The 12245-nt window shown below is 31.6% G+C and overlaps 1 protein-coding gene across 1 annotated transcript; it reads left to right on the top strand.

The window, feature by feature from the left end:
- Nucleotides 1-5647: 5647 nt before the first annotated feature.
- Nucleotides 5648-7023, top strand: LOC140841596 (fatty acid elongase 3-like). The gene has a single exon (XM_073209127.1). The coding sequence runs from the start codon at nucleotides 5902-5904 to the stop codon at nucleotides 6793-6795; it is 894 nt and encodes a 297-aa protein (XP_073065228.1). The 5' UTR covers nucleotides 5648-5901; the 3' UTR covers nucleotides 6796-7023.
- Nucleotides 7024-12245: the final 5222 nt, after the last annotated feature.

Here is a 12245-nt window from a genome sequence, read left to right as displayed (position 1 = left end):
TTTTTTGGTTGATTGGTTCATGAATTATTTTTCAAACAGGGTACATCTAGCGAAAACTATGCAATTAATCATTTCATTCCTTTTACCACTATTTCACTTTATGTTATTTGAGTAGATCTTTTTTGTGAAACGATTTATCTGTGAGACGGGTCAACATATCGATATTCACAATAAAAAGTAATACTCTTCACTTAGAAAGTAATACTTTTTCATTGATAACTCAAAAAAGATATATGTCTCACAAAATACGACACGTGAAATTGTCTCGTACAAATATTTATCATGTTGTTTTGATCCTCGATGGGGAGAGAGTGGCCATGACTTGGGAAGGTGGATACTTTGATGTTCCTACCGTACATAGGTTGTACATGTGTCAATGTTTTATTGGTGGAACAAATGATTCAGTGCCAGGGAAAAGAAAAAAAAAAGAGCAAACAAAGCTCACCAAATACTTTGCTGAGAGTTTGATCGTCATATAAAAAACTGTTGATTCAAACGAATACGTAAAAATGGATAAACTAATAGGTAATAGTTGGCACAAACTTTATGTAAAAATAATCCACAGCGGAAACAAAATGGCTGCGGACAAAAAAATTCATTCCATATTCTAACTTAGCTTTTACAATCTGATGATAAATTTCATTATATATTGTGGCCTAAAGATTTTCGAGTATTATATAGTTGGGTTAACGAGCGAGTTCTGATTTCGTTGTGTAGCCCAATTGTTGGGCTATCTCCCGTGTCAACTTGGACGTAACACAGTATGTATCTATCGGAACATAAAAACATCGTGTTTTTACTAAACAATAGTGAAGAATGGTTCAAAGAATTTGAAATCGAGGAAATACATATGTGGATGAATGAGAATGAAATATTAATCATGCATGCCAATTTGGTTTTGACTTTTGAGGGTTTACATTTCGCAAGTGGAGTCATTATGATTGTGGTATTGAAATAAAATCTAAAGTGGTAAAATTTTGTTTATATTAATAATTTTCTACATCCCCACTGCCACCTACAATTAATTTGTTACACCAATCAATTTTTTTTAAATTTTAAAAAAAACTATTTCCATTGTAAATAATCACTAAATTGCCATGCATATGCATGAAATTCGCCGATATCGTCATAATGTGCTCTCGAGAGAAATAGAAATGATAGTTATCACAATAACAGTACGACTGGGTCTAATATGAGACCATCTCACGGATATCAATCAGTGAGATGGGTCAACCCTACCGATATTCACAATAAAAAGTAATATTCTTAGCATAAAATGGATGACCCAAATAAGAAATCTGTCTCACAAATACGACCCGTGAGACCGTCTCACACAAATTTTTTCTTAACAATAGTTAGACACATTACCAACTACTAAGCTACTTTAGTATAAATCATATTTCATCCCTCAATTTTAAATAATATCACATCGATCGATACGGTTAAATTTTCCATTTGATCAATACCGGAAGTACGATTTTGAATAATTGAGTTCATTTTTCATTAAAAAAAATAAATAAATAAGTAATATCAGATTATATATCATAAAAAAGTATTCGAAAACATGTTAGTTAGTAAAAAAAATTAAATTGAAAATAGCTTGAGCTAGAAGCTATTTATGGTAAGCTATTTATGGTAGGCTCTCAATTTTTTTATTTTTATTTTGTAACAATTAAAACAAAAATATTTTTAATATAGTTTGATACTTAATTATACATTTCTCTTGGAGAATATTTCAAAATCAAATGATTTAGAACATTAAATTCGAATAGCATAGCTTGTTTAAATCAACACATTTAATTTACGTATTACCTTTTTTTTTAGCATACTCTTTTTTTTTAGCATACTCTTATGTATTCATTAATTGCATGCTTATTTACATATCTTTAGTTTATATTGCTTAAATTTCTATTTTACGTATAGTTTTTTAAAAAGCTATTTTATGTATAGTTTTTTTTGTGTGTAAAATTTAATATATTTTATTATATTATTGCAATCATAATATATGATATATAGAGAGAGAACACGTCATATTGATATCAGTGGCGATCATATTATATAATATATAAATTAAACGACGCCATTTTCTTTATTGATAATTGGTAGGTGATAATACTTTCTTTAAAATTGGTAGGTGATAATACTTTCTTTAAAATTGGTAGGTGATAATACTTTCTTTAAAATATAACGCATATGTTCAGAACAATATAATAGAAAAATCATTATATTTATGGCAACTTAATAATTTTGGAAGTGATATGCTTTTATTATGAACTTGTAAATATTTATCGACTGATATTTCTACAAAGTTGTCATATTTATAATTTTTGACTAATATTTATCTTTTCAGTGCATATTGATCAAATCACAGTATCAAAATAAACGTTTTCAATGTGAAATATATAGTTATGTTTTCTAAGCTAAACATAATATAAAGTTAATTTGATTTTATACGCTCCATGGACAAGAATCTTCAACTTGGACCACGAAATCATTAAAGATCTTTGACCCTTTTTATTTAAAATTTTGATTTTGGTGAGTGAACTTTTTTCAATAAGAACATGAATAGGTATCTTCTCAGAAGGTCTTGTAATTTTTCATGGATGACCCAAATAAGATATATGTCTCACAAAATACGACCCGTAAGACCATCTCACACAAATTTTTGTCTAAGAACATTTATATTTAATAAAATAAAGAATCTTTTTTTAATATTTAAACTCGAATTCTAAACAGGCAAAAACTTGTGTGAGACGGTCTCACGGGTCGTATCTGTGAGACGGATATCTTATTTGGGTCATCCATATAAAAGTATTACTTTTTATGCTAAGAGTATTACTTTTATTGTGAATATGGGTAGGGTTGACCCGTCTCACGGATTAAGATCCGTGAGACGGTATCACATGAGACTCACTCTTCTAAACATTAAAATCACACCTTCAAATTGTTATTTCTTGTTTTTTAAGTGTATTTAAAACAGAGAGAAACCCAATTTTTTTAACAAAAAAATTTATACACGTGATAAAAATATTTGCGAAAGACTGTGACGTCGAAATCGGCTGACAGAATTCAATAATTAATTTGGAATGCAGCCAAAAAACGAATGAATGACGACATAAAAGAGAAGTTCATACAATTGGAACTTAAAAATAAAATAAACAAATAAAAGTCGTCAGCCCAATCAGAAGTCCAACTCCTTAGCAATCACTATCGACCATTTCAAACCGACGCCTCCCAACTGTATATACAAAATTATGATCAAGAAAATCAATATCCCTATATATTTTTATAGAGAGTATTTCATCTATTTTATTTGAAATGCATTGTATTTCAATACCCACAAATAATTCAATTTTTATACTTTTGAAGTGTTTCAACCATAAAAGTTCAACATTTGATGCTACTTTTAAAATGAAATTAATGAGTGATAATGGTAATGATTAAATTGATCAAATTGCAATTTGTTGCTTCAACAGTTTGCACCACATCGTGTCTTTGTGTATGTTTTTTATTTATTATTGTTGGACTTAGAGGCTTATTGGACTTGTTTTTTTTGAATGAAAAATTGGACAAGCAAAAGACCTAATAGATGGTAGGTGGAAAATGTCTCAGATAAGAAAATAATCATGCATTAGTGAGGTTATATTGAGTTACACTTTGTGAAGGTGTGAGAAAGATTGACCAAGAGGTTCTTTCTCGCTCACGTCAGCAGAAGAGGGGTGCAAATCATGGGTCCGATTTGCAATGAAAAAAGACTTTTGTGCAAGCGTACGAGTGCGACTTAGGTCGTCGAATGTCGGACCGATCAAAACAAAAATTTCTCACCAAGGTTCACCTGGTTTTTGCTAATTTTATTTTTGAAAATTATTTTATGGACTGACCTTTGGTGTCTGGCTGGAATGACCTTTGGTGCTCCAGCTAGACTGACCTTTGGCCCATCAGATGGCCAGCATTGACTATCCATATGGAACCCGAGTGCCTATATATATGCGGCCTCAAGTCCTTCAGAATCACCTCACACACTCTACAACAGTCTCATTCCTTCAACACTCTTATATTTGTCTCGGCTGCTGCTCTTTCCTCCGGCTATTATTCCTCTGCCCTCGTGATAAAGTTCAGATACTTTTCAGTTCGCCGTGGTGGTGCCTCGTGTTAGGTTACTGCTAGTTGCTCCGTTGTATCTTAGGAAACAGACGTCCGAGTACATTCTCGAAGCACATACCGGATGAGACAAATCTGTTTTAAAGACCTTGTATTTCATACAGGCCTCGGTTTGGTTTATTTTAAGCCTCTACTATTTCTTCACTGTATTGTTTGCTGGTTTTCTTTACCGAAAGATTTCTGTACTATATCAGTCCATATATTGTGCAACAATTATTATAATGATTATGGTGATTTGAACATAATTTTTTTCTTCAAGATATAAAAAATCATGTCATCAAACCAAGAGACTGTTGACTCCATATATCGAGAGCCTAAAAACAAGACCAAAGAGGTGAGGAAATATCTGGAATATTCCCAATAAAATAACTCAGATTTTCTGAGTTAGGGATTAGTAAAAGATAGAGTGTGAGGCAAAAAAAAAGTTAAATTTGTGTAATTCATGCATAAGAGTAAAAACAAATGAAGCTACTCATGACCAAGATCGAGCCGAATTCGAGAATGTGATGAATGTGGTTGTTTGCCTGTAGAATTTGTTGGATTTAGATTTTTCATTTCTGCTGACTATGTTTATAAATGCGTCAAGGACAAGTTGTATGTCTGAAAACTTTATGTGGAGTGTGGACTGTCTTGAGGCTAACATGTATAAGATAGTTTTAAGTACGCACAACAATTTCCTTTGTGCTCAATGTACCGTGACGGTAGACTAACTTCTTTTGATTATAGTTTTTACCGATCCTTTTTTTTAGGACGAACTTTTTTATTTGATTCAGGTTTCTATTTAAATTATAATAATCTGAGATTTCGAATTCTAACTCGAGCATCTCTCGATGCATTCACGAGTTGAGCTCGAGCTTGAATTTGACTTTTCGATCAAATTTGTTGGGAAAAAATTTATGCCGAACTCGAGTAATATCTCGACTCGTTTGCATCATAGATATTTTTAACCGTGGGAGCACAAGTGACCTTTATATTGGATTTTGATTTGATTAGTTGCGAGTTATGGTATGTTTTACTTATTCATTTGGACTCTCTGACAGTTGGTATATCCTATAAAAGTTTTAGAAGATTTGTCGTCGTTTGCTTGGAGGTTTCTAAAAGGTAATTGTGGAGGCGTATGGGGGTGTCTCGAGCTAATCTTAACATCATGTAATCCACTCTACTTAGCTAAGGAGTTTAAATATTTTAACATATAAAATTTTCGGAGGATATATAACCAAAAAGGAATGCAAATAACATCTATAATTTTAAAGAATTAGATATCTTATGAGACGGTCTCATGAATCTTTATCTGTTGTGATCAGACGCGTAACTCTACCGAAATTCAAAATAAAAAATAATACTTTTGTATAATAAAAAGTAAAAAATTATAAAATCGTGTACTACTACCATACATGTGAATTTAACCCGTGCAGATTTGGTTGTGCCCAAATAAATGAATTCATGTGCCTATATATGCACACACAAACATCTGTTTCACATATCTATAATTGTAAAATAGTCTCTCGTCAGCATATTTTGTTAAAAAAAAAATTAAGAAAAATTGCTTCTGTTTCCTGAGGCTATCGTTGCTTTCACCTTCTTCTCCGCCCAATTGAATATAGAACTATCAGAATCAACCACGCGAGTAATTGCAGAGAATTGTGGGAGCTCCGGTGGGGTTTGAGGGTTTCACTGCCTACCTCGTCCGAACAACGACGAGATATCTTTTCGGCCAACGCCACCACTTCGTCTCCGCCGATGATGTTGTTGCAAAGCCTGAGGTATTACCTTTCCGAGCACCCATCAATCGTCGGATTCCGCTGGAGCCACACCCAATCCTGGGGTTCCACCTGGTCTTTTTTGTTCTCCTCCATCGCCGCTTACGTCGTCGCCTCTGCGTTCATCCACCTCCTCCTCCTCTTCCTTTTCCGCCACCGCCGCCCTCTCCCCCTGGGGCCCATCCCAGCTGCGCACTCTCTTTGCATGGCCCTCATCTCCGCTACCATTTTCTCCGGGACATTCCTCTCCTCTGCTGCAGAAATCCGAGATACGCGGTGGTCGTGGCGGCGGTCTCGCACCACCCCTTTCCAGTGGCTCCTCTGTTTCCCCCTGGGGACGCGGCCCTCTGGGCGCGTGTTCTTTTGGTCGTATATCTTCTACCTCTCCAGATTCCTCCACGCGCTGCGGACGTTCATCACCATAATCCGCGGCAGGAAGCTTTCCTTCTTCAAACTTTTCAACAATTCGATTCTGATTTTCATGTCCTTCCTCTGGCTCGAATTCTCGCAATCGTTTCAAGTTCTCGCCATCCTCCTCACCACGCTGGTTTACTCCGTCGTGTACGGATACAGATTCTGGATTGAAATCGGGCTGCGAAGCGCGTGTTTCCCGTTCGTGGTGAATTGCCAGATGGTGTTGCTGAGCTGCAATGTGGTCTGCCATTTTGGGGTGCTACTGCTGCACATAATCAAAGGTGGATGCAATGGGATTGGGGCCTGGATCTTCAATTCTGTCCTAAACGGAGCGATTCTGTTTCTTTTCTTGAATTTCTACGTTAAAATGCATTTTCGAGGAAGTAAGGTCGGTGGCGACCGCCGAAGCGCCGCCGTGGACAAGGCTGATAAGTTGGAGCTAATCAAAGGCCGTACGTAATATTTGAGGTCTTGAGATACTTTATTTTCCTTTTTTATCCCTTAAGTAGGGATGTAGGGTACAATGTCGTTAGAATAAACTATTGATAATGCCATGTAAATTTAATTGATATCAGGGGCAAAGTCGTAAAAGTGACTTTTTTATCGGGCGATATACAACGAAGAAGATGTATCAAAAGTTTAAATATAATTTAGTTTTTATATACTGAATTAAAAAATTATCCAGTGATTAATTTGGAAGCAAGAACGAGTAATATTCTTATTTGTATATTTATTTTATATATAATCGGTTAAAGTCAATATTGTCTGCCAATGCGTTAAAACATGCAGAAGTTGGTGAAAAATCCACAATCAAAACATTTCTTTGGGTTCACTCTCTACCCACAAAATTGTGTTAATATATCATACAAAATGTGGTACACTTCATATGGAAATGTGGTACTAAAAAAGTACTCAGGGGGCGAACACAAAAAAATTGACTACTGAAGACTGAAGACCAATTTCCCGTTAAAAGATTCGAATCTTTGGACCTAATGAAATTACAAGTTCTAGAAATAAAAAAAAATCATTTGAGCACACATTTTATTTTTTATTAATATTTTATTTTATTAGACAAATTTATCACACAAAGTTTACATAACGTGATTTATCTAATTGACGTTATTTGTAGATTACTGCATTCAGTCTGAAAATTTATTCAGAACACAATTACTAGTAATGGTTGCGGATTTCGCTACAACAATTAAATAAGGAATAAAAACCCAATATGTTTACTTGAGTTATCCATGAAAAAATATTACTTTTTATACTAATAATATTATTTTTTATTATGAATATCGATATAGTTGACATGTCTCACAGATAAAGATTCGTGAGACCGTCTCTCAAAAGACTTATTTCATATTTCATTTTTTCGTAAAATGAGTAAACTTGATACATATTTAAATTTATAATTATAATAATATTTTTAACATAAAAAATAATATTTTTTTCATAAATAAAATTTAATTTGATATTTGTTTTATAAAATTGGTGTATTAATTTTTTATTTTAATTTTTGAAATGAATGGGCCGCTTTGAAATGTACGACCACATGAAAAATAAGGTTCCGAGAGAGAATTAGTCACTTTCCGAGAAAAACTTATTTAAATTACAGTGGTTCAATCTTGACTTCAGTGTCCACCATTATTGGAATTTGAAATAATCAATTGAATGATTTATTTTACGACTCTCATAATTACCTGTCCACAAAAGGCCCTTCATAGAAAAAAAAGGCCTTTCATATAACTCGGGTTTGTAGTTTAATGGTTTCATCTCTTGTACGATTAGTCGATTCTTCGGATTCGATCTCGACATGAGTTGTAGTAAAAAAAAAAAGAAAAAAGCCCTTCATATGGCTTACAAATATTTATTTTTATCAAAATTTAAATTTTTTTAAAATAAAATTAGAGGGTTAATTAATGTGGTTGTCTTTATTAATTTTTTTTTAAAAAATCCATAACCATAACCGAAACCATGTTGAATCATAACCGAAAATCGCAAAATAATCTTAAATTTTATGTTATACATTAACCTCATTTATTAATATAAACTAAATTAAATTCAGCCTTCCATTTTTTTTCTTCAAATATTATTAAAAGAGGATTGGCATTTTGCCTTGATTTTACAATACTGATTTTGCTTTAATTATATTTAAAAAAAAAAAAAAACTATTTCTTATCGTAGAAATCAGAACTAAACCATAAGTCATCGGTACTGTTCTAAGTTTTGGAACCGAAACCGAAAAATTGTTTCAAAAGAACTATTGTATACATCTATATTTTGAGAAAACTATAGTTGGTCTATATATATCTATAGTTTTGATATCCTCCACACTCACCCATTGGATGCACAATTTTTCTATATTTCATCACATTCAATGGGTGAGTGACACATAATCGGTGCTCACATAGATGTGCACGGTAGGTATACAGGATATCAAAATTATATATATCTATACCTAAAGCTAGCATAATTTTAGTTATTTTTTCAATTTAGCTTGAGAGTGATAGTTGATGTTTTCAATTTAAAATAGAAATTTTATTTGGATTAAAGCTCAAAAACATCTATTTCCACAGTGTGCTCTATTTTGTCGCATTTTCCAACTTACAATATACTAATATTAAAAAAAAAAAAGTATAAGTTGAGCCAATGCTTGACGAATATCCTTTAAAGATCCTTGATTTGTCCACAATTTTGTCTTCTTGTGGTTGATCCAAATAACGCAAAAACTTGAAGGTCTCAATGTTTGTATTTTGTGAGATAAAATTTTTATTTGGGTTATCTATGAAAAAGTATTACTTTTTATTATGAATATCGGTAGCGTTGACCCATCTCACAGATAAAAATTCGTGAGACCGTTTCATAAGTGACCTACTCTCCAAATAAAAGTTTCTTCTGTTAACGTCAAATCATAAACCTTAATCTTCTTTGAAGAGTGTGAGAGCAAACCTTATTTTTTATGAGATAGGGTTTGTTAAATGTCCCACATCGGTTAGATAATTAACCTTTGAGTGGCATATATTGGCTTGGACAATCCTCCCCCCTTGAGCTAGTTTTTGGGGTTGAGTTAGGTCCAAGTTCCAATCTTTACATGGTATCAGAGCCCGGGTTTCACCGTTATGTGTTGGACTGCCTATAATTAGGCCAGATGTTCATTCCTGGGTGTGTTAAATGTCCCACATCGGTTAGATAATTAACCTTTGAGTGGTATATATTGGCTTGGACCAGCCAATATATGTTGTTTAGTGTTAGACCTTTCATTGTAAGAAACAATCACACATGCGATGCGCGTGCTTGAATTTTGAGGTGTGCTATCTGACAACCAAATACAATTATAATCAAATCGAGAGTTTCTTGTAGTTATGGATAGATGAATTATGAATACCATATTTCATTATGTGAATGTTGAATTTTTTTTTAAAAAAAATTGAAACATAAATACATGTGTACACGGTTTCACAAATTAATTTTGTGATACATATATTTTATATGAGTCATACATGAAAAAATCTTATTTTTTACTGTAAATATAGACAATGTTGATTTATAATAAAAATTTGTGATACCATCTCACAAAAAACTCAATCAAAGATAAAATGTTTGTGATATGAATCATATTGAGTGTTTCTTTTTGTAAAACGGCGGTGATAGCAACATTCGTATGCAAATGTACTGTTTTATTTATTAAAAAAAAGTTTGAGAACCCAAATTTAAAAGAGTAAGTCTCATGTGAGCCGTCTCACGGATCATAATCTGTGAGACGGGTCAATCTTACCCATATTCACAATAAAAAATAATACTCTTAGCATAAAAAGTAATGCTTTTTCATTGGTGACTCAAATAAGAGATCCGTCTCACAAATACGACCCGTGAGACCGTCTCACACAAGTTTTTGCCAATTTAAAATTCCAAGGTAATTTCAAAACTCAAATTATATATAAAAATTGAATTTCAGAATCCAAATCACAAATGCTAAAATTAATCATACAACAAATAAAAATCTATATTGTATTATATTTTGCTTTTGTTTTAAAAAATCCATAGGGGTATAATCATGCATTCATGGAAGGCTTCACCAATCAATTTGAGAAGCATTTAAATAGTAAGGACAATAAAGATATAAATGATTGAAATTATGTAAGAATATAATATACATATTTTGACTAATATTTTGGTATATGATCCATCGATTTTGGACATTGTCCTATACTTAGAACTATATTTTTATGTGTCATATTTAATATCTAAGCATTATTCTACATAGAATTGTATGTTTATTTTTAAAAATTTAGGAGATAATAAATCATAAAAAAATTATAAAGTAAGTAAATTTTATTATATTTATACCTTACCCTTGCACATATAATGATATAAATTAAACTCGAATTTAAAAAGGCAATCAATCTATTAATTAAAAAAAAAAAAACTACTCCAATTGGACATAGTCCAGCCCAAACTCAATAATAACCAACCCACTTTCAAACCAAATTGGTCACAAATAAGTCACGAGTAATAATAATGTATAACTTACGTTAAAAAACTTAACCATGTATAACTCAAAAAATTAAAATAAAACCATGTATAAAAAATAATAATACCAACATTGTAATAAACCACTACACACAAGGGATCCATGTAGCAACATTGGTATGAATTTTTTTTAAAAGTTCAGTGCCAAAATTAAATATTTAAATATTAAAAAAGTACCGAGATTTTGATAACGTCGTAATAATATCAGATTGCGTTTGGATATAAATATTTCGATTTACGGGATAATTTCAAATCAATGAATTTCAAATTAATAAGTTAGAGAGTTGATTTGAAATTATAGCAAAAATACATATTTCATATTTGGACAAAACATAAGATATTTAAAAGCATCCATTCTAATTTTGATTTAAATAAATAACGCGTTTGAGATGTATAATTGATGTTAAAAGTGAAAAGAAGATCATAAAATACACCCTTTTTCCAAATATCACATCTTCTTATTTTCCTAAATATACAAATAACTTATTTCCAATATTTTCTAAATTAACATCTAAAAGTTGAATAAATATTATGATCTTCTTTTCACTTTTATGAATCAACCATGTAAATTATTTTTTAACTTTTTCCAAAATTCTTTCCTGTTGCAAAGTTAATTATATCAACTTCTTGCAAATTGAAACTGTTGACCAAAATATAAATTTATCAATTATTAATTTTAATATTATTCTATAGTCGATTTCAAAATATCAATTATGCCATTTTTGTTTGTGCATGAATTTCATTTTGTGCGGAGATAACAAAGTTCATATATACTAGCATGAATGTCTGTTTACTTTTAAGGGAATTAAGACCGACATTTCATCATTTCGTGCCTGAAAAAAGGGGGGAAAAACGTGGATGTTTTAGTTTTACGATAATAAAAACTCAAATGAGACGGTTTCATGTGTCAATTTTTTGAGGTGAATCTTCTATTTAGGTCATACATAAAAGATATTATTTTTTATACCAAAATTAATACATTTTATTGTAAATATGGACATTATTGACCGTTTCACGAATAAAAATCAGTGAAACCGTCTAACATGAAACATACTTTATTACAAATTATGCGTGCCATAGTCTCTGTTGAACTTTGTTATCATCTAGCTGGAAATCTCGCTGAATGCACTCTAAACGTGAAAATATTTAAACAAGACAAAAAAAGTAGTTTGTAGAATCTTGAAACTTTGGAATAAATTTTATTGATTTTGGAATAAATATTATAACATCGAAAACAGCAATAAGTTTTTGAAATCGAGTGGATTCTTGATATTGTTGTGAAACAATAAAACTCTCTTGTACCATGTAATGATTTTGTTGGATGTAATAATTGTCTTTACTGGATAGAAAGATCGAAACGTGATATTTTAAATGTTGTAT

Source organism: Primulina eburnea, chromosome 9 (assembly GCF_022965805.1).
Source record: "Primulina eburnea isolate SZY01 chromosome 9, ASM2296580v1, whole genome shotgun sequence".
Taxonomy (NCBI): domain Eukaryota; kingdom Viridiplantae; phylum Streptophyta; class Magnoliopsida; order Lamiales; family Gesneriaceae; genus Primulina; species Primulina eburnea.
The sequence above is the reverse complement of the archived record's forward strand: the minus strand, read 5'-3'. Positions and strand labels throughout refer to the sequence as shown.

Bases quoted from the DNA above. Each gene is read 5' to 3' on its own strand.
- LOC140841596 (XM_073209127.1), top strand. From the start codon at position 5,902: ATGATGTTGTTGCAAAGCCTGAGGTATTACCTTTCCGAGCACCCATCA.